This window comes from Macaca mulatta, chromosome 14, assembly GCF_049350105.2.
Source record: "Macaca mulatta isolate MMU2019108-1 chromosome 14, T2T-MMU8v2.0, whole genome shotgun sequence".
Lineage (NCBI taxonomy): Eukaryota > Metazoa > Chordata > Mammalia > Primates > Cercopithecidae > Macaca > Macaca mulatta.
In genome coordinates, this window is record NC_133419.1 from 7527488 (window position 1) to 7552321 (window position 24834).

At 59.0% G+C, this 24834-nt stretch overlaps 3 protein-coding genes and 1 long non-coding RNA gene across 39 annotated transcripts in view; 2 read left to right on the top strand and 2 right to left on the bottom strand.

Moving 5' to 3' along the window:
* The window catches only part of PC (pyruvate carboxylase), a 111681-nt gene that overhangs the window by 79487 nt on the left and 7360 nt on the right, over nt 1-24834 (top strand). For all 34 annotated transcript variants that reach the window (XR_013403249.1, XR_013403247.1, XR_013403248.1 and 31 more), the window contains 9 exon segments: nt 6907-7042; nt 7194-7378; nt 7585-7750; nt 7868-8013; nt 8172-8289; nt 8584-8735; nt 10047-10165; nt 12620-12782; nt 15031-15213. Coding sequence is in view for 25 of the 34 variants with exons in the window: in XM_077960818.1 (XP_077816944.1) it covers nt 6907-7042; nt 7194-7378; nt 7585-7750; nt 7868-8013; nt 8172-8289; nt 8584-8735; nt 10047-10165; nt 12620-12782; nt 15031-15213 (1368 nt within the window). In the remaining 9 variants the exon portion in view is untranslated.
* Nucleotides 2150-14928, bottom strand: LOC144334112 (uncharacterized). Of its 2 annotated transcripts, none has more exons than XR_013403544.1 (3): nt 14805-14928; nt 14517-14632; nt 2150-2286 (listed from the first exon to the last, which is right to left on the bottom strand). It is a non-coding gene; the product is annotated as an uncharacterized LOC144334112 (long non-coding RNA). The 2 variants fall into 2 exon arrangements; XR_013403543.1 differs by lacking the exon at nt 2150-2286 and adding an exon at nt 12325-12427.
* Nucleotides 18483-21894, bottom strand: LRFN4 (leucine rich repeat and fibronectin type III domain containing 4). Of its 2 annotated transcripts, none has more exons than XM_077962121.1 (3): nt 21662-21894; nt 19865-21223; nt 18483-19323 (listed from the first exon to the last, which is right to left on the bottom strand). In XM_077962121.1, exons 2-3 carry the CDS (start codon nt 21211-21213, stop codon nt 18765-18767), a joined length of 1908 nt encoding a protein of 635 aa, XP_077818247.1. In that variant the 5' UTR covers nt 21214-21223; nt 21662-21894; the 3' UTR covers nt 18483-18764. The 2 variants fall into 2 exon arrangements, with proteins under 2 accessions (XP_077818247.1, XP_077818248.1); XM_077962122.1 differs by lacking the exon at nt 21662-21894 and having other exon boundaries at nt 19865-20654; nt 20741-21211.
* Nucleotides 21362-24555, top strand: LOC144334105 (uncharacterized). Its single transcript, XM_077962138.1, has 3 exons — nt 21362-22802; nt 23003-23326; nt 24461-24555. The coding sequence occupies exon 1, from the start codon at nt 21464-21466 to the stop codon at nt 22799-22801; it is 1338 nt and encodes a 445-aa protein (XP_077818264.1). The 5' UTR covers nt 21362-21463; the 3' UTR covers nt 22802; nt 23003-23326; nt 24461-24555.

Genomic DNA, 24834 nt, shown 5'->3' on the forward strand with positions numbered 1-24834 from the left:
TATAGAAAAGCATAAAGAAGGAGGAAAACACAACTCTACAGCAATCCCATAACACGTGGGAGTGAGGAGGGTGGCATGCGAACAGTCCTACAGTTGTTGCCATTGCTTTAAAAAAACTTCGTGAGATCATGTTGTTTACCATTAAATCTTCTTGGCTTCACATTACATCACAGGCATTTCCCATGTCATCAAAACCTGTGCAAACACGTTATTGTTAATGGTTACATAATGTCTGTGGGAGCCAGGGTGTGAAATCTTTAAATCGCTTCTCATGATTTGCTGTTGTAAATAATGCTGTTTTGAACATCTTTCTGTGTATATCTTCGTTGCCATTTTGGAATATTTCCTGGGGTTGGATTTCTGGAATAGTAATGACTGGGCCCAGGGGCATAAATATCTTTTTTTTTTTTTTTTTTTTTGAGATGGAGTCTTGCTCTGTCACCCAGGCTGGAGTGCAGTGGCACAGTCGTGGCTCACTGCAAGCTTCACCTCCCGGGTTCACGCCATTCTCCTGCCTCAGCCTCCTGAGTAGCTGGGACTACAGGCACCCACCACCACAGCCGGCTAACTTTTTTGTATTTTTTAGTAGAGATGGGGTTTCACCGTGTTAGCCAGAATGGTCTTGATCTCCTGACCTCGTGATCCACCCCTTAGTCTCCCAAAGTGTTGGCATTACAGGCGTGAGCTACCGCGCCCGGCTTTTTTTTTTTTTTTTTTTTTTTTTTTTGAGATGGAGTCTCGCTCTGTCACCCAGGCTGGAATGCAATGGCATGATCTCGGCTCACTGCAACCTCCGCCTCCCACGCTTAGGCAACTCTCCTGCCTCAGCCTCCCAAGTAGCTGGGACTACAGGTGCCCACTACCATGCCAGGCTAATTTTTGTACTTTTAGTAGAGACAGGGTTTCAGCATGTTGGCCGGGGTGGTTTTGAACTTCTGACATCAAATGATCTGCCTGTCTCAGCCCTACAAAGTGCTGGGATTATAGGCGTGAGCCACTTTGCCTGGCTGGGCATAAATGTCTTAAAGGATGTTGATAAGTTTTGCAAAGAGCTTCCCAGAGAAGCTGCCCTGATGCTCGGCAGTGCCTGTGGGCCGCCTCCTGAAGGCCTTCCCAGCGCTCAGCACTGCATTTCAAATTTCCCAGGCTTTGTAGAGGGAGTGGCACCTCATTGCTGTATTCTGAATCTCTTGCTTTCTCATGGGTTCAGGAGCCACTTGTGTTTGCTGTTTTGTTGCTGTGCTTGTCCCAAAGGCTCCCCTCGCCTCTTCCTGCCTTTGCCCTGTGTGGTAACTTGAGCTCTTTTGACACGGCCTTTCCCAGCGCTGAGCAGAGTACACATTTGGTGCCCAGGAGGAGGGTGAGATTTACACCCCACGCCTGCTCTCTGATGCCAGTGCCGCCTGCTCCCAGCTGGGAAAGACCTGTCCTCCTCGTGGGCGGCATCTGATAACCCACCTGGAGCAGGGCTTAGAGGATTGTAGATCTGCCTTTGGGAGATAGCAGGGTGATAACGTCTGTCGTCCATCCTGCTCTGAGCAGGGTGTGTCTCCACACCTGAGTTCCTCACTGGTGCTTCCAGCACCTCTTGAGCAGCAGGTGCTGGGCCATGCACTCCCTAAGGTTATCTCCTCCAGCAGTATTAGCGGTGGGTTTGGTTTTTTTCACTTGTCAATTTGAAATGATTTCAGACTTCCAGTAAATTTGCAAGAGTAAGACAAAAGAATTCTCATACCCCTGACCCCAGTTCCCCCAATACTAGCATTTGCTTCATTGTTCTCGTTTTTTCCCTGAACCACGTGAGTGGGTGTAAATTGCAGGCGTGGTGCTCCTGGACCCTTGAGTTCCTCAGTGTTTTTCCCTAAGAATGAGGATGTTCTCTAACATAACCACAGTCCAGTGATCAAGATCAGGAAATTGACATCAACACAATCCTCTTTCACTTGCAGACCTTATTGTATTGTTGTCCCCTGATGTCCTTTTAGCAACAGAAACCCAGATCCAATCCAGGATTGTGTGTGGCTCTCACCATTGTTGCTGTGGTCTCCTTTCATCTGAAACCGTTCTTGTGTCTTTGTCTCTCACGACCTTTGACATGTTTGAAGAGTCCAAGCCAGTTATTCTGTGGAATTTCCCTGAATTTGAGTTTGCCCCTTGCTTTCTCGTGATTAAATTCGGGCTGTGCACGGTGGCAGGAGCCCCATCAGGAGGTGCGTGGTGTCTCTTCGGTGCTAGTGAGGTTAACCTTCATCTCTCGACCACCGTGGTGTCCGCCAGGTTTCTCCACTGTGCAATTAATAAGGACACGGTATATTTTAGAAAGAGGAGCCCAGAGCCCAGCAAGGTTACTCTACCCACGTTCACCATAACCGGGTGTGACCTGGGTGCCTCCTGGTCACCGCAGTGGCCCCTTCCCAGCCCCCATCTTACCCTGCCTCTGGGAGTCATGCTCCGCCCAGCTCGTACCCCATCCTCCTGGAGCTGCTTGCTTCTGCCCAGCGACCTGTGCGTCCCTCTCCTCCAGGCATCCCCCCTGGGTTCCTTCTTGGCTCTTCGACCAGACTCTCAACTCCAGTGGGCCCGAAGGCACAGGCCTGACCCACTTCTCCCAGGTTGTTCGCTCCCTGGCTTCAGACACCACCGCGCCTGTGATACCGCCCAGGATCTTGGCCCTGCTCTTCCCCCTCTGTGAGCTTGCCTCACTCCCAGCCCCGCCTGTTCTGTCTTGCCCTTCTTATAGCCGGAAAAGTCATCTCCATGCACCCATGCAGGGCAGGATTTCTTCCTCTACCTTGCTTTCTATGGTGGGTCTCTCGACAAATCTTGTCTGTCATACCCCAGACATTTCCCCAGCCCCGCCCATGGCTTCCCCCTGTCAGAGGCTCCGTGTCTCTCTGCTCAGGCTCCGAATTGCCCCAGACACGTGTCATCTGCCAGCCCCCGCTGCTCGCCAGTCCAGAGAGAGCCTTTCCACTGTGCATTGATCACGTCCCTCCTGTCCTGTCTGTGACTCAAAGGAGGCCTTGACCATTGGGCCCTGTCCATGGCTGCAGCCCCACCTCAGGCCACGGGCTCACACTTCCCTCTCTCGGGACAGCACCAAGCCTGTTCTTCCTGAGAACTTCGCAGTCGCTATCCCTTCTTCCTGGAGCTTTCTCTGCGGATCTGTGCATGGCCAACTTCTTCTCCCCATCCAGGTCCCAGCTTCTGTGTCCCCGCCTCCGAGAGGCCTTTTCTAATATCCAGCCCCCAAACCCCTGCACCCGCCCCAGATAATTCGCGAAATGTCACCTGTTTCTTATCTTCCAGGCTCTTGTGATCTGAAATGTTCTTATTTGTGTCTTGTTTTTCTTTGCTTTGCTCCTTTCACTGCCATTTATATTCCATGAGCAGAACCCTTCACTGTTGTATTCTCGACTCCTGAGGCCTAGACTGTGCCTGGCATAGGGTCTGTCCCCATTGGGGTTTTCTGTTTCTCTCCCCTGGCTGTGGGTCTTTCCTCCTCCTCCTCTTCTTTTTCTTCTACTTACTTCCTTATTTCTTCTCTTTTTTTTCTTCTGTCTTTATTTCCCTTTTTGCATGTTGTTCGCTATAATATGGCACTAAGGTTTTTGCAAGGTTTTTTTTTTTTTGAGACGGAGTCTCACTCTGTCGCCCAGGCTGGAGTGCAGTGACCTGATCTCGGCTCACTGCAAGCTCCGCCTCCCAGGTTCACACCATTCTCCTGCCTAAGTCTCCCAAGTAGCTGGGACTAGAGGCACCCGCCACCACGCCTAGCTAATTTATTTATTTATTTATTTATTTATTTTTTTTTTTTTTTTTTGAGACGGAGTCTCGCTCTGTCGCCCAGGCTGGAGTGCAGTGGCCAGATCTCAGCTCACAGCAAGCTCCGCCTCCCGGGTTCACGCCATTCTTCTGCCTCAGCCTCCCCAGTAGCTGGGACTATAGGCGCCCGCCACCTTGCCCAGCTAGTTGTTTGTCTTTTTTTAGTAGAGACGGGGTTTCACCATGTTAGCTAGGATGGTCTTGATCTTGTGACCTCGTGATCCGCCCGTCTCGGCCTCCCAAAGTGCTGGGATTACAGGCGTGAGCCACCGCATCTGGCCGGTTTTTGCAATATTTGTTTCATTTCTTGAGTACGTTTTTGTGTTCCTTATTTAAAACAAAATGGCTAAGTGTTTTAAACTTTTTCTAAGAAATGAATCAGATGGGCTGGGTGTGGTGGCTCACGCCTGTAATCCTAGCACTTTGTGAGGCTGAGGCAGGTGGACCACTTGAGGTCAGGAGTTCAAGACCAGCCTGGCCAACATGGTGAAACCCCATCTTTATTAAAAATACAGCCAGGCGTGGTGGCTCACACCTGTATCCCAGCACTTTGGGAGGCCACGGCAGATGGATCACCTGAGGTCAGGAGTTCGAGACCAGCCTGGCCAACATGGTGAAACCCCATCTCTACTAAAAATACAAAAATTAGCTGGGTGTGGTGGCAGGTGCCTGTAATTCCAGCTACTCGGGAGGCTGAGGCAGGAGAATCACTTTAACCCAGGAGGCGGAGGTTGCAGTGAGCCAAGATCACGCCATTGTACTCCAACCTGTTGGCACAGCAAGACTCTGTCTCAAGAAAAAAAAAAGAGAAAAGAAAAGAAACAAAACAAAAGCAAAATTAGCTGGGCATGGTGGTGCACGCCTCTAATCCCAGCTAGTTGGGAGGCTGAGGCAGGAGAATTGCCTGAACCCGGGAGGCGGAGGTTGCAGTGAGTGGAGATCATGCCATTGCACTCCAGCCTGGGCAACAAGAGCGAGACTCTGTCTCAAAAAAAAGAAATGAATCAGATGGTTAGATGAGGCCCAGATGCAGGGGTGAAAAGAAAAGAAATGAATCAGATGGTTGATGAGGCCCAGATGCAGGGGTGAAAAGAAAAGAAATGAATCAGATGGTTGATGAGGCCCAAATGTAGGGGTGAAAAGACTGCATCTGGTTTGGCTTGGGCTCTGCGCTGGGCAGCTGTCTTTTTAGTCTCCACTGCACCTTGGTTTCCTTCATTTTACAAATGAAGCACTGGCCAACCTCTGAAGCCTCTCTGCATTCAGGGATATAAGTTGTCATCAGTTGATGTAAATATGTGTGTGTATATATATATATATATATATATTTTTTTTTTTTTTTTAAGATGGAGTCTTGCTCTGTCACCCAGACTGGTACAGTGGTGCAATCTTGGCTCACTGCAACCTCCAACTCCCAGGGTCAAGTGATTCTCCTGCCTCACCCTCCCAAGTAGCTGGGATTACAGGCGTGTGCCACCACGCCTGGCTAAATTTTGTATTTTCTGTAGAGACAGGGTTCGCCATGTTGCCCAGATGGGTTTCAAACTCTTAAGCTCAAACAAACCTGCCTTGGCTTCCCAAAGTGCTGGGTTTACAGGTGTGAGCCACCGTGCCCAACCTGAAGTATTATACTTTTTTTTGTTTGAGAAAGAGTCTTGATGTCACCCAGGCTGGAGGGCAGTGGTGCAATCTCAGCTCATTGCAACCTCTGTCTTCTAGGTTCAAGCGATTCTCGTGCCTCAGCCTCCCGAGTAGCTAGAATTACAGGCATGTGCCACCATGCCTGGCTAATTTTTGTATTTTTAGTAGAGACAGGGTTTCACCATGTTGGCCAGGCTAGTCTTGAACTCCTGACTTCAGGTGCTCCTCCCACTTCGGCCTCCCAAAGTGCTGGGATTACAGGCGTGAGCCACCACACCCGACCTGATACTTTTTTCTTTTTGAGACGGAGTCTCGCTCTGTCACCCAGGCTGGAGTGCAGTGGTGCAATCTCACCTCACTGCAAGCTCTGCCTCCTTGGTTCACACCATTCTTCTGCCTCAGCCTCCCGAGTAGCTGGGACTACAGGCGCCAGCCACCATGACTGGCTAATTTGGTTTTTTTTTTTGTTTTCTTTTGTTTTGTTTTAGTAGAGATGGGGTTTCACTGTGTTAGCCAGGATGGGCCGACCTGATACTTTTAAAAGTTATAGTGCATTTGGGCCGGGCGCGGTGGCTCAAGCCTGTAATCCCAGCACTTTGGGAGGCCGAGACGGGCGGATCACGAGGTCAGGAGATCGAGACCATCCTGGCTAACACGGTGAAACCCCGTCTCTAATAAAAAATACAAAAAAAAAAAAAACTAGCCGGGCGAGGTGGCGGGCGCCTGTAGTCCCAGCTACTCGGGAGGCTGAGGCAGGAGAATGGCGTGAACCCGGGAGGCGGAGCTTGCAGTGAGCCGAGATCTGGCCATTGCACTCCAGCCTGGGTGACACAGCAAGACTCCTTCTCAAAAAAAAAAAAAAAAAAAAAAAAAGTTATAGTGCATTTTATGCTGGGCACGGTGGCTCACACCTGTAGTTTTAACTACAATGCACTCCCAAATATCCCTTTGCAGATTCTACAAAAACAGTGTTTCCAAACTGCTGAATGAAAAGAGAGGCTTAATTCTGCGAGATGAATGCACACATCACAAAGCTGTGTCTCAGATAGCTTCCTTCTAGTTTTTATCCTGGGATACTTGCTTTTTCACCATTGACCTCAATGAGCTCCCAAATGTCCATTCGCAGAATGGACAAAAACACTGCCTCAGGAGGCTGGGGCGGGAGGATCATTTGCCAGCAGCCTAGGCAACATAGGGAGACCCTGTCTCTACAACAAGAAGGTCACAGTTAGAACATCAGGGTGAGCCGGGGGCTCCATTTCGGTTTGGATTTGCTCCCTTCTCTAGAGCCAGGAAATGTTGGGCTTGGCCAGGCATCCAGGAGGTAGATGGTGCTGGCCTTTCTGTGGGGTCACTGTGGGGTTGGGGAGGGCCCTCACTCATTCTGGGGAACCTCAGTGCTGAGGCTGCACTAACCTGGGCTCTGACTTCGCTCCCCAGATGCTGAAGTTCCGAACAGTCCATGGGGGCCTGAGGCTCCTGGGAATCCGCCGAACCTCCACCGCCCCCGCTGCCTCTCCAAATGTCCGGCGCCTGGAGTATAAGCCCATCAAGAAAGTCATGGTGGCCAACAGAGGTGAGCACCAGTGGGGCCGGTGAGAGGAGCCTCGTGGCTGGCCCCAGCCTTGGCGTTCCTCTCCCACTCTGCTCCAGGCCCTGGCTCCCCAATCCCCTTTCTGCTTCTCCTAGGACCTAGGAATCTAACTTCTCATTTCTTTGCCCTCTAGGTGAGATTGCCATCCGTGTGTTCCGGGCCTGCACGGAGCTGGGCATCCGCACCGTAGCCATCTATTCTGAGCAGGACACGGGCCAGATGCACCGGCAGAAAGCAGATGAAGCCTATCTCATCGGCCGCGGCCTGGCCCCCGTGCAGGCCTACCTGCACATCCCAGACATCATCAAGGTGGCCAAGGTGAGCCCAGCGGCCTGGCTGGGCCTGGACAGCAGGGACCAGCGAGTCTTAGTTGCCGCGGGGGTCTCTTGAGGCTGGTGTGCTCAGCGTCTCTGGGCATGGGTGGGTAAATGGATGGAGCTCAGCAGGTGAGGCAGGGGAAGAGGCTGGCTGAGGCCTTGGAAGGGACTGAAGGGTACCGTCCTCTCCCTGACTCCCACCCGCAGGAGAACAACGTGGATGCAGTGCACCCTGGCTACGGGTTCCTCTCTGAGCGAGCGGACTTCGCCCAGGCCTGCCAGGATGCAGGGGTCCGGTTTATTGGGCCGAGCCCAGAAGTGGTCCGCAAGATGGGAGACAAGGTGGAGGCCCGGGCCATCGCCATCGCTGCGGGTGAATATAATGGGCAAGCAAGGGGTGGCCACGCAGCTCCTGGAGAGGGTCCAGCAGGGAGAGGTGGCAGGGATTCCTGCCCGTTACAGAGATTCCCCCACACCTCTCCCCCAACAGGTGTCCCTGTCGTCCCTGGCACAGACGCCCCCATCACGTCCCTGCATGAGGCCCACGAGTTCTCCAACACCTACGGCTTCCCCATTATCTTTAAGGCGGCCTATGGGGGTGGAGGCCGTGGCATGAGGGTCGTGCACAGCTATGAGGTGAGTGAAGATGCCCAGGGCTGGGAGCAGGGCAGGGCAGCCTGCTGTGGGGGCAGGGGTGGACCACTCAGGGATCTGGAAAGTGGGTGGGGTTCGTGGCAGGGGAGAGGTAGTGCCGTGGGGTCCCATGTCTGCCTGGCTCCCGCCCGCCCTCACAGGAGCTGGAGGAGAATTACACCCGGGCCTACTCAGAGGCTCTGGCCGCCTTTGGGAACGGGGCGCTGTTCGTGGAGAAGTTCATCGAGAAACCGCGCCACATCGAGGTGCAGATCTTGGGTGAGTGGTCCTGACGCCCCGCCTGGGGCAGCTGGAGGCAGGAGCTGAGAGGTCCAGTCCTGGTGGGGTCACAGCGGCTGGCCTTGAGGACAGAGGACTCTGGAAAGTGGGCTCTAGGGGCCGAGCTGGCAGCTGGTCCTTGCAGCCTTGGTGGTGCTGGTGTCTCTCCTGGCAGCCTCTGTACTGCTGGCAGCCAGCACTGACTGGCCACAGTGGTTATGTGGGGTTGGTAGGGGCATTTAGGAGGCGTGTAGATTCCAGGAAAAGCTGAGCCCAGTTTACCTCCCTCCCCAGGGGACCAGTATGGGAACATCCTGCACCTGTACGAGCGAGATTGCTCCATCCAGCGGCGGCACCAGAAGGTGGTCGAGATTGCCCCCGCCGCCCACCTGGACCCGCAGCTTCGGACTCGGCTCACCAGCGACTCTGTGAAACTCGCTAAGCAGGTGAAGGGTGGGCTTCCCGTGGGGACAGGAGCCTGTGCTCACAGGCCGGCAGGCCTCTCAGTGGGGCGTTGGTGGGGGAAGGGGAGAAGAGGGTGAAGGACTCTCTCAGGGGCCAGAAATGTGTCCATGGCATCCTTTCCATGTGCATTTGAGGCACCTGGCCCAGAGGCCAAGCTTAGAGTCCAGGATGGCTGAGAAGAGGGAGGGAAGGAGCCCCAGCCGCCTCCTCAGCCCTGCTGCTACACAGAGCTGGCTTCTCTGTGGCACCGGCTCGTCCCTGTCATCAGGAGAATGAGATTCCGTGGATTCTGTCAAGATTGAGGGCCATTATAAAGGCAGTCCTCCCTCACGTGCTTCGGTCTCCTACATCGTGTGTATTATGATCTGTTTCCTTGCTGTGCACCCTCTGCCCATCTCTGCTCTTCTGGGAGCTTTGGTCGGGGGGTCCTGGGCTGTGGAGGAGGCTGAGGTAAGCTATCTCCCACAGCAACCTGCCCTAGGCCTGGCCTGGAGAGCATCTGCTGTGGCCAGGCATGCAGCGGGGTCCTGCCCACTCTTCTTGCCCGGCCTATAGGCAGCGGAGGATGCTGTCACCTCCCCAGGCTGAAGGCCGGGATGTGCGCTCTGCAGCAAGGCCTCAGCCACAGCTAACGCGAGGCATTGACCAGGGTCACGTTTAGAGCTGAGGTTTGGTTTACCTCAGGAATCAGGTCTTATTCACTGGCTTATACTATTTCACATTCCATAACAGGTTTGAGGGAGGTGATTCAATCTGGTTTGTGGTTTTGATGGGGCCAAAAGTGAAACTGGAATTAGGGCTGAAACTTGAGTTAGAGTCATTATCTGTTGGTACCTCTCAAATGAATTTCTTTGGGTGGTGGTGGCCAGAGGTGACTGCGCAGTAGACTAGAAGGGGACTTTCTGAAAATACCTCCAAGCAGAAGCAGGTGCTGGGAGAAGCCTGGGTCTCCGGGTCTGAGTGGATGACACAGCCTTGGCGGGCAAGCCCTGGAGGCAGCAGGGCAAGGTGCCGAGACTGGGGTGGGCGGAGGCTTCTGCCCATGTCTCTTCCCAGATGAGCTGGGTGTAGCCATCTGTGGCTCCGGGAACCCTGGAACCCAGTGGACTACTTGGGGGACGTGTCCAGGCCCGAGCCCTGGGGTCTGCCTGCCATCTTTGGGGGCAGGGTTTGCCGCAGTCCGTTCTTTTACGGAGCCAACCCAGTGGGTGGGATGGAATCCCTGTCCTGGGTCCAGTCACTTCGCCCAGGTCCTGCCTGTGCGCCCCCTGCTCACGCAGCTGCCCCCACAGGTGGGCTACGAGAACGCGGGCACCGTGGAGTTCCTGGTGGACAGGCATGGCAAGCACTACTTCATCGAGGTCAATTCCCGCCTGCAGGTGGAGCACACGGTCACGGAGGAGATCACCGAGTGAGTGCGGGCAGGCGGGTGGGCGGGGCAGGACGCGCGGCCTCTAGGTTTTGCATAAAGTGCAGGCGAAGTGGCTCCTGGGGGCAGCCAGGGGCTCACTCACTCCCCACATGGGTGGAGAGCAATGGGGATCCAGGTACTTAGTGTTTTAAAAGTCATTATTCTAAAAGCATTACATGGTTATTATAAAGATCAGCACAAAGGAGCAAATAAAAATGACTGACCGCCCTCCTGTCTGTCAGGACGCTGCCGATTGCTCAGGCCCAGGTGCTCCCATCTGTCAGGAGGAAAGCAAGGCTCAGAGACATTTGGAGAGCTGCTCGGGCTCACACAGCTGGCGCTGGAACCCAGGCCTCTCCGGTTGTCTTTGGTTTGCTGCTTTCCCGGTTTACTTGCTTTACTAGAGACATAGTTTAATGCAATTGAGATGTTTTATATAGAATTTTTATTCTACTTTTCAAATTTAATATTTGTTGAAGGCATTTCCCCAGGCCATAATTCTCTCTGAATACTTTTAGTGGCTGCGTACTATTCCGTCTTGCGTATATTTCTTAACTTACATAGTCCTCGATTGTTAGGCAATTAGGTTGTGTCTGGCTCTGGTGGTTATTAAGCGTGTCAGTTATCATGTGTGCCCGAATGTCTGGCTTCAGCTCTGAAGAGTTCTGAGGGTAAACCCTTCAACAGGATTATCTGATTGAAGGATAGGCAGCATCCCTCGGAACAGCCCTCTAGAGAGGTGGCACTACCATGCCCCCTGCAGGCACTGCGGATGACATTTTAAAAATGTGCCTGGTTTCTAAATGACAGTCACGATGGCCCTCGCCCCTTCAAGATCTCTATTTTGAGCCATGTAATTTGTTGATGCTGGCTTTGGGCCAGCCCATCTCACTGTGGAGCGTCTCTGACCCCAGTTCTGCCCCCAGTCCCGACCCCACCTGAGACTGCGGATGCTGCTGGACTGGCTGCTGTGGCCTGCCAGGGGCATGGAGGCCCCTCCCTCTCCTTAGAAGCTTAGAGACAAGGCCAACACTTTAGCCCAGTGAGACTTTTCCCCCTCAAGCGGCTGTGAACTCGTTGGTCTTGGGTCTGTCTAGAGCATCCTATTAGGAATGGGAGTCTGTCTGCTCTGGAGCACGGCTTTGTGTCAGGCAGATTGGGGCTCAGGTGCTCTCAGGTCCTGAGCCACATGGAGCTTGGGTGAGCTCCAGCCTCTCTGACCCTCGAGCTCCTCCTCTGGTGGGAATGACAGGGCTCTCGGCGCACTGTGGTGGAGATGAAGCATGGGAGGAGCGCAGCCTGGCCCATGGCACTGAGTGGGAGCTATCTCTGCTGCGAAGTGGTCCGGCAGGCAGCAGGACCACGGGGAAATCCTGCCAGCGTAGGTTCCAGGTCGCCTGCACCACAAGCCTCAGTGGCAATACATGTAAAACCTTGAGTGTTTTTTTTTCTCTCTGTTGCCCAGGCTGGAGTGCAGTGGTGCCATCTCAGCTCACTGCAACCTCTGCCTCCTGGGTTCAAGTGATTCTCCTGCCTCAGCCTCCCAAGTGGCTGGGATTACAGCGTGCACCACCAGGCCTAATTTTTGTATTTTTAGTAGAGACAGGGTTTCACCATGTTGGCCAGGAAGGTCTTGAAGGCCTGGCCTCGTGTGATCCACCCACCTTGGCCTCCCAAAGTGCTGGGATTACAGGCATGAGCCGTGGTGCCTGGTCTGTTTTTTTTGTTTGTTTGTTTTTTTAAACAGCTGTTCCACTTGGACTTGTGACTGCCCTTAGGAGCAGTAAGGCTGAGCTTGGAAAACCCTGCAGCGCTGGGGAAGCTTGCACTCTCCAAGCATCTCTAGGGGGTTTTGGGCACAAGCCCAGCGGGAAAACAGGCCCCAGAAAGACAGGTCCTGACCCAGCACCCACTGTGCAGCCCTCTCACAGCTGTGGTTGCCGTTTCGAGGAGCCCAGCCTTCACAGCACCTGTTCTCTTGCACACTGCCCCCCTCACAGCCACCCACACAGCACAGCACATATGGCCCCAAGAAGGAGCTATCCTGGCCCTCTGACCTGGAGATCTGCTGAGGCTTCACATCTAGGCTTTACCAAAGGGGTGTTTAGGGGAGTAGGGAAAACAGACCTTAAGGAAGAAGGAGGCAGAGTACTGGGAGGAGCTGCGTGGACGGCGTCTTGAGTCAGGGGTGCGGGAGCAGGTGGTCCTGGTATTTCAGCGGGCCCTCTCCAGCTGCCAGGCACAGTGTAGTTTAGTCTGCTCCTGGTGGGAGCAGGGCAGGGGGCTGTGGAGCCACTGGCTGGGAGGAGCTGGTTGTTCAGGCTGGCCCAGAGCTATGGGCAGGGGTCGCACTGTGTGTGGACGCCCCCCTAGCTGCAGTGCCCCTCATCCATCCCCCGCCTCATGTTCCCCTTCTTCTCCTGTCCTCTCCTCGCTCCTCCCCATGCCCCACAGTGTAGACCTGGTCCATGCTCAGATCCACGTGGCTGAAGGCAGGAGCCTACCCGACCTGGGCCTGCGGCAGGAGAACATCCGCATCAACGGCTGTGCCATCCAGTGCCGGGTCACCACCGAGGACCCCGCGCGCAGCTTCCAGCCGGACACTGGCCGCATTGAGGTGGGCAGCGCTCGAGCAGAGGGAGATGCCAGCTCCCCTGTGCACAGGTTCTGCCCGGTGCCTGGGGCTGCGGCGCCAAGTTGCCACAGCCCGGCAGTTAGGGAGGACCCGCATGTGGGCTCTGAATTGGGCGTAGAGTACACGGAGGCAGGCAGTGCCTGGAGGAGGGGCGGTGCCTCCCAGGGGAAGAGACCACCGGGCATCCAGGCCAGGGGGAAGTCATGAGGGCGGGAGCGCGGAGCAGGCCAGCTTGCTGGAGCAAAACGCAGGGACCCAGACACAAAGCCAGCCCCTGACCCTCCAGCTCCCACAGGAGCCCCACGCCTTGCTGCCCAAGCTCCATCTCCCATCTGAGGGAGGGGCCTGCAAGGCAGGACCTGGGGGTGGGGGCAGCAAAGGACTGGGCCCAGAGGTCCCAATGGAGTCTTAGCCGAGCTCAGGGGCCCATCAAGGATGGGTGAGGGAGTCGGAGATGGCGGCACAGGAGGGAGGCGAAGAGGCGGATTCGGGGCTGTGAGACGGCGGCCTTGGTGGCGGGAGAGAGCTGGTGTCAGGGGCGCTGAGGCAGCCCGGGGCAGGCTCCTCAGCACAACAAGACTGGTGCCTTCTCCAGGAGGGCTCCCTGTACCTTCCCTCCTCTCAGCACTGGGACCCAGTCATTGACCTCCGAATCCCATCTCCCCAGCCTCTGGTCCAGCTGTGGGCAGGAGCCCTGTGGCCTACTCAGTGCCTGTTCCCAGCCCTGCACGTGCTACCAGCACCTTGCCAGCTGTGCTGGGGACTTGCTCCCTATCCAGGGGCCTGAGCCCCAAAGGAGGCAAGACACTGATGGAGCTCCAGCTCTGCTCAAGAGTCCAGGGCAGAGGCCCCCGGGCTTGTGTAGGGGCGGTGAGGGGAGCAAGGATGAATATGGGCCAGGCTCTGGGCTTCTGAGACAGGGGAGGCTGGGGAGGCTGGGGGTAGGAACCAGAGCTCTCTGGATTCTGGAAGCAGCAGAGCTTGTGGCTTCAGCAGGGAGCTGGCCGCCTGCATTCTGTTTCTGGAGGAATCTGTAGGCGGGGGCAGCCCCAGGCTGAGTACTGTCCGGCAGCCCCTGACTTCTCTGCCTCCCTCCATCCCCACTTCCAAGGCCTGGCTCTTCAGAGCCTGCCTCACCACAGAATATTTTTAGCCGACAGTTCCTGCTCTCAGCTGAGTGTTCACCCTTAAATATTTTATTAAGTTCCTTTTTATTGAACACAGGCCTCTACCCCTGAGAAGCGGAAATGGGCAGTGGGTGTCCCGAGTCCCTCTGGGTGGTCCCCCTACTTCCCTTCTTCCTTACCTGGGCCTGACGGGTCCCCCAACTCTGGGGAGCCTTTCTCTGCAGGAGTCATTCAGGCGGCTCGAGCCACCTGTGTGTGTGAGTGTTGGCGCCTCTGTCTCCTGCTCTCCGCTGCCCCTCCCGTCGCTGTCTGGCCCTGGCCCTGGCCCTGGCCCTGTCCTGCTGCCCCGCTGCCCTCTCCTCGCCCTTGGATTGCTTCCCTGCTGGGTGTGGACCCTTGGGCAGGCGCTCTCCTGCCTCTGGCACTTTCCCTTCGTTTCCTCTCCCACTTCCTCCTCGTTGCCTCCTCTCCCTCCCTTCCTCCCATCCTCCCTTCTGGAAGGAAAGGAAAGGAAGGGAGCGTGGGTGGATGTTGAGGCCTTCCCCACCACCCTGTTAGAAACAAAAACAAACCCCCTGGTCCGCCTCACCTCTTGCCTCACACGTTGTCCTCCGGGGGCCCTGTTGCCGGCTTGCGCGTCCCCTTGCTGTCTGGGAGTCCATGGTGAGGCCCTTTAGTGTCTGGGTCAGCAGACCTCGATCCGTGCTGTGGAACAAACACATGGACACGTGGATGAGTCTGAAAGGCCAGAAGGTTGCTCAGGCAGGTGCAGCAGGTCCATGGGAATAGAGGCAGGGCCGGCCCCTGCCTGCCCAGGCCCCTCTTCCGCTCCCCGGCAGGCATTCCCTTCCTCCTCTGCCCCCTCCCAGCTCCTCACAGGGAGCCAGCAGCAGTGACTGTGGCACATAGAGAAGAGGCGCACTCCTGGGTTTGGTGGCAGAAACAGAGCAAAACCTGACCAGCCAGAGCTGGGGTTCACCTGTGGACACTGCACGCTCAGCTCTCAGCAGCTGCCAGGCGCACACCTGGCCAGCCTCGGGATGGGTGGGGCCTTTTCGATTGCAGTTTCTGGCGCAGGCCCTCACGCCTCACCCTTCCCACAGGTGTTCCGGAGTGGAGAGGGCATGGGCATCCGCCTGGATAATGCTTCCGCCTTCCAAGGAGCCATCATCTCGCCCCACTATGACTCCCTGCTGGTCAAAGTCATCGCCCACGGCAAAGACCACCCCACAGCCGCCACCAAGATGAGCAGAGCCCTTGCGGAGTTCCGCGTCCGAGGTGTGAAGGTGAGAGCTGCAGCCCCTGCCTGCCTTTGCTCCCAGCCCTTGGAGGGTCCCCTAGCCGTTCACCTCCCCACCAAGGGCCCGGCACATGGTCTCACCTCAGCCTTGCCCCTGACTGATGGGTCGAGGTCAGTGGCTCTCCCCAGCTGCAGCTGCATGCCAGACTCCAGCTGTTTGCAGACTCTGCGGGCACCTGGGCACCCCACTGCAGGAGTCCCTGCGAGTGGCCTGGCCGGAGCTCTTCCTCACACACCTCCTGTCTAACCTTGTTCCAGGAAGACCCACACTGCTTCCTGCCCCTCTGGGGTGAGAATCACCTGGAATGTGTGTTAAATATCATCAGGCCTCCCTTCTGGAAATCCTGATCCCACAGGTTTGGGTAAAGGCCCCAGAACCTGTGTTTTGAACAAGTTCCCCAGATAATAATTTTTTTTTTTTTGAAATGGAGTCTCGCTCTGTCACCCAAGCTAGAATGCAGTGGCGTGATCTTGGCTCACTGCAACCTCTGCCTCCTGGGTTCAAGCAATTCTCCTGCCTCAGCCTCCCAAGTAGCTGGGAATACAGGCACCCACCGCCATGCCTAGCTAATTTTTGTATTTTTAGTAGAGACAGGGTTTTATCACGTTGGCCAGGCTGGTCTCAAACACCTGATCTCAGATGTTCCGCCCGCCTCGACCTCCCAAAGTGCTGAGATTACAGGTGTAAGCCACTGTGCCTGGCCTCCCAGATAATTCTTAATTTCTGGAAAATGTGGATCCCCACCCCGGGCAAGAGCTCAAGCCGTGTAGAAATGGTCACTTTGCGCCGAGTCAGGCCCCCGCCAGCCCCCTGCTCTCCTCACCTGGCCTGGTGCACACAGTGTTGGGTGCGTCGGGGCAGCTGAGGGCAGGGGCGCAGCCAGAGACATGAGCAGGAGGCTTAGGAGGCAAAGCACCCAGCCCTTGGTGGGCTGGCAGCTCAGCTTAGCTTTGGGTGGCCTTGGTGGGTACCCTGCCTGGCATGAGGACCCTAAATGGGTATTTAGGATCCAAAGAGCCCTTTGCTGGGCTCTGTTACTGGTATCTGTAGCTAGAGAGGAATCCACAGCCAACAAATGCTGCCTCGGCCTTTGAAGCCAGCACGTGTCCCGTGGGTGCTACCGTCAGTGTCACGGCAAGAAGAGCCGGAGGACAGGGGCTCTGGCCCTCAGCCCCTGTGGGAGTTACCACCCCATCTTCTTGGGGGTCCCCACAGGGTGGACTGTCCTGGGCACTGGCACCAGCCCCTCTGCTTTGGCCTCGCGTCCTCCTTGCAGCTTCTTCCAGCCCTTCCTGTTGTTGAGGCGCAGCTGGTGGGCAGGTCGGGGGGCATGTGGGCCGTGCTGTCCCTTCAGGGTCCTGCGGTCGCTCCTTACACGTCCACATGGCTGGTTGGTCACAAGAGCCCCTGGAGGCTTCTGGGCCCATGCCTGTGTGTGGCCAGCCTGTCTCCCAGCCTGAGAGGAAGCAGCGCGCTTCCTAGAGACCAGGGAGTGTTACCCTTCCGTGGGGAGCCTCTCAGCCTCCCTGTTGCGGGTCCCTGTCGTGCACACAGGCAGAGGTGTGTTGCAACATCAGCTGCTGACATCACGCGCTCCCCCTGCACTTTGCTGCGGCTCCTGGTGTCCTGGTGGGGATGTCCTGCAGCTGCTTCAGTGTTGAGGGGATCTATGGTCATGCGCAGGGGTGACCCAGGCCATCCCCCTCGCCTGCCCCTGCCCGTTGCTCTGATGGTCCTGGCTGGCTCCCAGGGTTGTGCCCCAGTTCCTCTGCTCCCTTCTCACCCTCAGCAGCTCCCCACGTGCCAAAATGGTCCCTGGGCCATAGGACCTTGTGCCTGCACTGCACCCTGGAGGGCCTGGAAAGATCCTCCTCCTCAGACCGTCCTCCGCCCCCCAGGTGGAGAAAAGGGCACTAGAGCCTGTGACCACGGGGCCAGCAGCAGGATAAGTGTCTCTGGTGTCTGGGGGTGCTAAGTCCTCCCCAAACGTGCACTGAGACCAGGCCGCTGGCTGTAGCCGCCCCCTGAGCCTCATGCTAGTGCCTAGCATGGCAGCCCTGGCCCTCCTGTCCCTTTGCCGTCCATGCCCACCCACGCTGTCCCGTGCCCCCGCCCACTCCTCCATGGCGTTCGCGCCCCACACCCTTCTCTGTCGAGGACCTTGCTCCCATTCATCTAAACCAGGCTCTCGAAGCCCACCTCTAGCTGCGTGTTCTGGGGCTGGGAAGGCAGGCACACGCATGTGAGCCAGGTCCGTGCACACATGAACACACATGTACGCCTTACAGCACCTGCCTCACCTTGGCTGCCCGGCGGTAGTGCCTTGGCCCTCACACAGAAAACACCAGGGAGTCTGTGCAGCGTGTTCGCTGTGGCCTGGGGTGCCAGGGCTGCCTTCTGAGTTCTCATACAGCACCTGGGGGAGCCTGACGCTCTGCAGGGCTGAGGGCCACGTCTGCCCATGCCCCCTAGCCAGTGCCTAGAAGCAAATCGTTCAGGAGGCTGCAGGGGCTGGGCCAGGTCAGAGGCTGCCCGGGCCTGGCCAGGGGTCCCAGCAGAGGAAGCAGAGCAGGGCTTGTGTGCCCATCTGGCTGCCTCCCTGCAGCGAGGGAGGGCAAAGGCCGCCTTCCCTGGAAGGCCCAGATCACATCTGAGCTGGGAGCTGCCGTCCCACTCGGACCCACAGTTCTGACAGGAACCTTCCAGAGGATCGTGGGCTGATGGCAGGGCAGTGGGTTCCCTGCTCTTCCTTTGGGATGGCGTTTTGCCAGTCCTCAAGATGCCCTGGGAGGCGGCAGACACAGCTGTCAGCACTGGGAGCCATGAGAACTTTTCACTGTACGCTCAGCCCAGGTCCCTTCTCCCAGAAGGGCTGCACTGTCCCCCACCTCCTTCTGCTGCTTAGTCCAGTCCTGTGTCTGTCCTGCAGCCCCTGAAGCGCCATGGGGAAGGCGCTCACGTGTGCTCCCCAGGCTCTACACTGGACACCACGTCCTGGCCCCACCTGGCAGGAAGGGGTGTTCTTTGCACTCACAGGCGAGGGGAGACCGCCTGCCCAAGCCCATGCTCCTGCAGGCCAGAGGCACCAGGCACAGCCCTGGGCCGCCCCCATGGACAGGAAGCCGGGAGGCCCGAGGCTGCTGTGGCTGCCCCCACAGGGCCCGGTAGCCCCTCCCTTGTCTGTGTGCTACCACTGGCCTGTGTCCCATCTTCCCGTCTTGGGGGACCTAGCCAGACAAGACCAGAGACTAGCATTGAGGTGTCCCCAACAATTTTATTATAAATAAAAACAAGACTCCCAATTGGTGGCTGCAGCCCCTGCCTTGGTGGCTGTGAGCACCTGTTGGAGGGACCTGCCCCTTACTCTGGTCTGGAGGCCAGAACCGAGGAAAGGGCTCCCTGCCCCGCCAAGCACACAGGGGAGCCTGAGGTACCGAGAGTAAAAACCAGGGAGGGACTCCCAGGCCAGGTGGCCGCCCTGGGCCCTCTGCCCCACGAGGCTCATCCCTTGGAGCACACAGGAAGCTGCCCGTGCATCACACCACACTCTCTTCCAGCCGCTCGGCGCTGCCTCCTACCCCCCGGCACCCTGCCCCGAGCAGCCCTCCGTGCACAGAGTGGCTCCGTCGGGCCCAGGCTCCCCCCAGGCGCCTGGCGTAACCGTAGCACCCGGCGTCTCCCAGGTCCAGAGAGCAGCTGCGCTGCGGCCGGGGCGGGGGGCTCCGTGGCGGGTGGGCCTTGGGTGTGGGGCTGGGGCCTCCATTGGTCTGGGACTGGACGTGGCTGAGCTTGAGGGGGAGGCGGCCATTCCCAGCCCCCCGGCCCCGAACCAGCAAGGCCACAGTGAAGACCAGTAAGGCAGCCACCAGCACACCCCCCACGGCCACAGTCAGGGTCCCGCCCAGCACGTGGGCCTGCAGGGCGTGGCACAGGGGTGAGGCTGGCAGCGTGGAGAAATGGGCACAGCCCAGCAGCCTGGTGGCCGTGAGGTCGGAGGGCCCAGCGGCCGGTGACAAGGCCAGCAGGCAGAGGTCATAGTCAGCGCCGGGGACCAGGTGCTTCAGCAGGAAGTGGTGGCTGGAGGCTGGGACTATCCTGCAGGCAAGGGCAGGTGGTCAGAGCTGGGGGCTGGGGTCTAGCCCCATCCTCACCTCCCCGCTCCCGTGCTCCCAGCTTCAAACACCCCTCCCCCGGGGGCCACTCGGGCTCTTGCATTTACTCAGGAAGGCAAACAGGCTCAAGAGTGTGGCCAGGAGATGGGTGTGTGCACTGGCACAGGACCCAGGCAAGCGAGGGGGATGGGGTGGGGGGATGGCACCAGCAGGGCAGAAATAACGCGTGCGGGCGCGGGCCATGTGCTTCAAACAGACCCAACCGCCACCTGCTGCCGGAGGAGGCCTGCACAGCTCAGTGACACCTGGGACATCTCATGGGGTGGGGTCCTCCTGCCACCCCTTGAGCTCCAGCCCCTCAGGCAGCCAGGCCAGGCCACTGCTCCTCCAAGAGTCCAGCAGCCATGGTCCGGGAGGGGTTTTCAGCCCCAGAGAGAGGAGGAGCGAAAGCAAAGCCTTGTGGGGAGCAGAGGGCGGAGGGAGGGCACCAGGAGTGCAGCCGGGTGTGGGGCGCATGTTCTCACCGGTAGATGAGCGTCTCATCCTCGCTGCTGTTGTACTGGATTTGGAACATCCACACTGGGTCTGCTGGCCGCCCAGGACCCCAGCTCACCAACCCTGACGTGGCGGTCACCTCCGTCACCTGCACGGCTGGCTCAGACTCCAGCGTCCCCTCACCCTCGGCAGCAGTGCGAGCCGAGGCGGCGATGTCCGAGGGCCCGGGGCGGCCCCCCTCAGCGCTGGTGTTCCCACCGTGGGGCAAGGCCAGGACCCGCAGTTCTACTCGGGCCGTGGCCTCACCAGCAGGGTTGGTGGCGATGCAGGTGTAGCCCCCAGCATCCCCAGCGCCAGTCACCCCAATCTCTAAGGTCCCGTTGGGGAAAGCCCGGGCTCGGGAGGAGTTGCCAACCAACCGGTCATCAGGACCAACCCAGTGCATGGTGGGCGCGGGGTCACCCAGGGCCCGGCACCGCAGTGTGGCCCGCTGGCCTTCCAGCACCCAGAGGCGCTGCGTGTGGCGGGCAATGAGGGGCGGCTCGCAGGAGAACTCGCCCTCAGGCACTGCCCAGAAGTAGCGGCCGGCCAGGCCGGGCGGGGAGGCGCAGGTCTCCAGGTCGTCCGGCCGCGCCAGCCGCCGCAGCCACAGCAGCTCACAGTTGCAGTGCAGGGGGTTCCCGCTGAAGCTCAGCACCAGGGGGGCGGGAGAGGCCTCTGCCTCACGCCCACGAGAGAAGAGCGGATCCGGAGCCAGCGTGGCCAGGCGGTTGGAGGTGAGGTCCAGGCGGGAGAGCTGACCGAGCTGGGCGAAGGCGCCTGGGGGCAGTGCATCAATGAGGTTATGGTCCAGGTTGAGGGTGTGCAGGGCAGGCATGGCGCCGATGCCGGCCCAGGGCACCTGCCGGAGGTTGTTGTAGGACAGGTCCAGGTCCTCCAGGCTCTCGAGGAAGTCGTCAAAGGCTCCTGGCGCGATGCGTCCCAGCTGGTTGCCGCTGAGGATGAGGTGCTGCAGGTTGACGGGGCCCCGAAGGCTGCCTGTACCCAGCTCCACCAGCCTGTTGCCATCCAGGTGCAGGGAACGAAGGCTCTCGAGGTCCCCAAAGGCGCGGGCCCCAATGCGGGTGATGGCATTACGCGACAACGTCAGGTCCACCAGCCCTGTCATGTTGCGGAAGTCAGGGGGCCCCAGGGCCTGGATAAAGTTGTCAGCCAGTCGCAGCTCCACTGTGCGCCGGTCCACGTTGGGCGGCACAAACAGCAGGCCTCGGTGGGCACAAAGGGTGCTGAGCGACTCGGACAGGTTCTGGCAGACGCAGGGCAGCGGGCAGGCGGCCGCTCCACTGGCCAGCAGCAGCAGCAGGAGCGGCGGGGCCATGGTGAGTGCCCTGTAGGGAAGGGCCACAGCCCGGGCACAGGTGGGGCTGGCGCAGGTGCCCACTTGGGCCCAGGACAGTCCCAGAAGCCAGCTTCTGTGAGCCTGGCCCGGGGAGGGGCTGGGTCAGAGGCCCAAGAGGGCCGCCAGGGATGAGGGAAGGTTGGGGCCTGCAGGGCCAGGCCCCCCAGAGCAAAGGTCACATTTCCCAAGCAGTTAAGGGGGAGTCCAGGGGCTGGGCACAAGGTGAGACATGAGGCAGGAAGCGGAGGAGGACGGAGAGCAGGGAGGGTCCCGGAACTTCCTTTCCCAGGCGTTCCCAGGAATCGCCAGTCCCCTCCCCCCTCCGCGCCATCCCCTCCCCCGCCAGAGAAGGCGCCCCCCGAACCTCCCGTGGAGTCCGTGTCCCCACCCAGGCCGGCCCCCGCGCTGCGCCCGGCGGCCCCCTCACCTGGTGTCCGTCGCTCAGGGGGCGCGGGCCGGCCTCCCTGCGAGCCCGGCCGGCCCCCGCCGACTCCTGGCCGCTCTCCCGCGGGGGCGAGGCCCGGGGATGACCGGCCGCCCGCCGCCCACCCTCGGGCCCATGGCGCTCGGGCCCGCGGCCCCGGCTCGCTCGGTTCCCGGCACCTTTTCCCAGCGCGGTTCGCGGTGGCGGCGGCGACAGGCGAGCGGGTGCGCGCCGGCGGGCGCGCGCGCCGTGGACACGCACGTGGAGGGCGGACGGGGAGGGGCGCGCGGGGATCCACCCGGGCCCGGGCCGGCTCCTGAGGTCACGGGGACACGCGGCTGCTGCAGCGCCCACGGGTGGCACCCAGTCACGCCCGAGGCCCAGGCCGGCGCGGGCCCGCCGCGCTGCCCCCCGGCGCTGCCGCAGCGCACTCACCCTGGCACAGGCGCGCGCGCCCCCGGCCACCCTGGCGCCCCGGCATCCTGCACCGCACGGGCGCCCGCCGCCGCGGCGCGAACCTCACTCTGCAGCCAGCCAGACAAAGCGCCTGCTCGCGGACCCCTTCACCATCTCCCGAAGACGGGAGTCTTTGTCACATGTCGCTGGGCACCCTCCCCAGCACACCCACACATGCCCACACACCCACACGTCCCTGCACCCACGGGCAGGGCCGAGCGCAAACCCGCACTGTTGCTGGGACCCTCGCGTTCACAGACACACGCTGAAGGTCATAACCGTTCTGCATCACCGAGTCACGTGGAGGGTCCCCAACCGGCACGGGGTTCGGCCGTGGGGGGGCTGGGGCGGCCCCACTGGCAAGGCTGCTGCGGGGTGGGGCCGAGAGGGCTCGGCCTCTGGGCAGGCGCCCCGCCCCCGCCGCCCCGCCCTGTCTCTGCTGCCTCTCCCTCCCTCCCCAGCTGCCCCGCCCGCCCCGCCGGCCAGGCGTTCCGAGCCAACCGGCCTCCGCCTCGGGCCGGATTGGTCTGCGCGGCGCGGCTTCGCAACGGCCGGGGGCACGCAGTGGGAAGCTGTGCGTCCTCGCAGCGCCTTCAGCCCCTCCTTCCCGCTCTGTCCCCGCCGGGCCATTTTCCTGGAAGAGCGGCTCGGAACCAGCTCGGCTCAGAGAAAGGGCTCCCGGCGTGAGGTGGGGGAGGTTCCTTGCTTCCTGGTGGAGAAAGCTGGGGCTTGGGGGGCTTGGGTGGCTCGGCGAGCCTGGTCTCCTTCCAGCTGCCCGCCACCACCAGCGGTCTGGCCAGTTGGGAAACAGGGGAAGTCACCACCTCCCCGTGTCTCCTGGTCCTTAGGCCACCTAAACCTCAGCCATCCTCGTTCTCCTCCCTCCAGCCCTGATCCCCATGGACCAGGTGGCAGGAAACTCGGGGAAACCCAAGATTGGAATTCTGATCCCGCCGGCACAGCAGTGTAGTCCTGGGCACGTTACCCGACCACTGAAAACAAGTTCCTCCTGTAGGTCAGGAGAGATGGATGGTACATACTTTAAGCATTTCCTAGGGGCGAGAGGGGAGGACAGCTGCAGCTTGTGAGGGGCTTATGGGCAGCCGGAAGCCATTCTCACTGTCACCACTCACTGGGTCTCGGCTGTGGCATTTGTAAAATGAGGGGGATTCAGTCGTGGTGCAGGTCAACTCTGATGTGCAGTGGCACCAGGTATGGCTTTGTTCCTCTTCTCCCCATCAAAAATGTTTTCCACCGGGCGCAGTAGCTCATGCCTGTAATCCCAGCACTTTGGGAGGCCGAGGCGGGTGGATCACTTGAGGCCTGGAGTTCGAGACCAGCCTGGCCAACATGGCAAAACCCGTCTATATTAAAAATACAAAAATTAGTTGGGCGTGGTAGTGCACGTCTGTTAGGATGAGGCACGATAATCGCATGGACCAGGGAGCCAGAGGTTGCAGTGAGCTGAGATTGCACCACTGCACTCCAGCCTAGGCGACACACTGTGTCTCAAAAAAAAAAAAAGTTTTAATTCACTCTAAATATAGATGTTTACCAGCATCCACCATGGCCGCCCAGTGCTGGGAGCTGAGCTGATCAGGAACCGGATGGGCCTGGTTCCTGCCCCCATAGAGCTTACAGAACAGAGGAGAGGATGGGCAGCCCGCCAGTCACAAAGGGGAGACGTCTACAAAAGGGAGACGCAGTGTGGGAAAGGGAGGCCTCCAAGGGTCCTTCTCACCATGTGCAATCTGGGCTCTTTGGATGGTTTCATTAGCTGCCTCCCTTCTCCAGTGCCATGCCTTGGCCCAGCTGAAATGTCAGCATCTCTTCAGGAGAGGCAGGGGCAAGGCTCAAGGGCAGACAGGTGCGGCACTGCTGGCAGGGCCCCACTCTGTGTTGGGCACCTGACATGCTGGGGGGAGGCACCTTTCCTACAGGCCTCCAGGTGATGGGAGCCCAAGAGGAGAGGGCGAGCTCAGAGAGGTCCAGGTGGCCTTGAGTCCCTGTCGAAGGTGCCAACAGGGATCATGAATAAGTGACGCATGGAGATGTTTTCTCTGAGGTGGAAGCCAGGGCTGTCGCTACACGGCCACAGGCCATGCTTTCACAGGCCTTGGAGCACCTCTCACAGTGCTGGCCCCCATGTCCCCATGTGGCCGTTTAAGTCATACTCACCCTGGCCCAGCCTCATGTTGTCACCCAGCCATTTAATGAGTGGCACCGAGGGCCCCTGTGCACAAAGCACACTGACACATGCCCCAGGCAGCACCCTGCCCCCAAGGGGTTCCCGGGCAGACGAGCAGGTGAAGCCGAAGGGTGTGCTTGCCCACGGGCGTTCCTCAGGGGCCTGCTGGAAAGGTGAGCATCAGCTCTGCCGAGGTGTGAGGCCAGGACGAAGGCCTTTGAGTTCAGAAGTTCAAGGAGAGCTTCCCAGGCAGGTGCAAAGGCGTGGAGCGCGAGGCAAGTGTGATGTGGCTGGAGGTGGCCATGATGAGAAAGGCGGTGGAGGGTGTGGCCTGGAGATGGAGAAGAGGTCACAGGGTCCCGAAATGGCTGTGGTCGAATCCTCTGGGTTGACCAGTGGCATGGAGGAGCGGGTGGTGAGGGTGAGGGGATGCAGGTTTTGGTAACTGGGGGGACAGTGGGGCACCCACTGGGCACAGGAGGACGGGTGCACAGGCAGGAGCCTGGCCGTGGACTTGCTGAACTTATGTGAT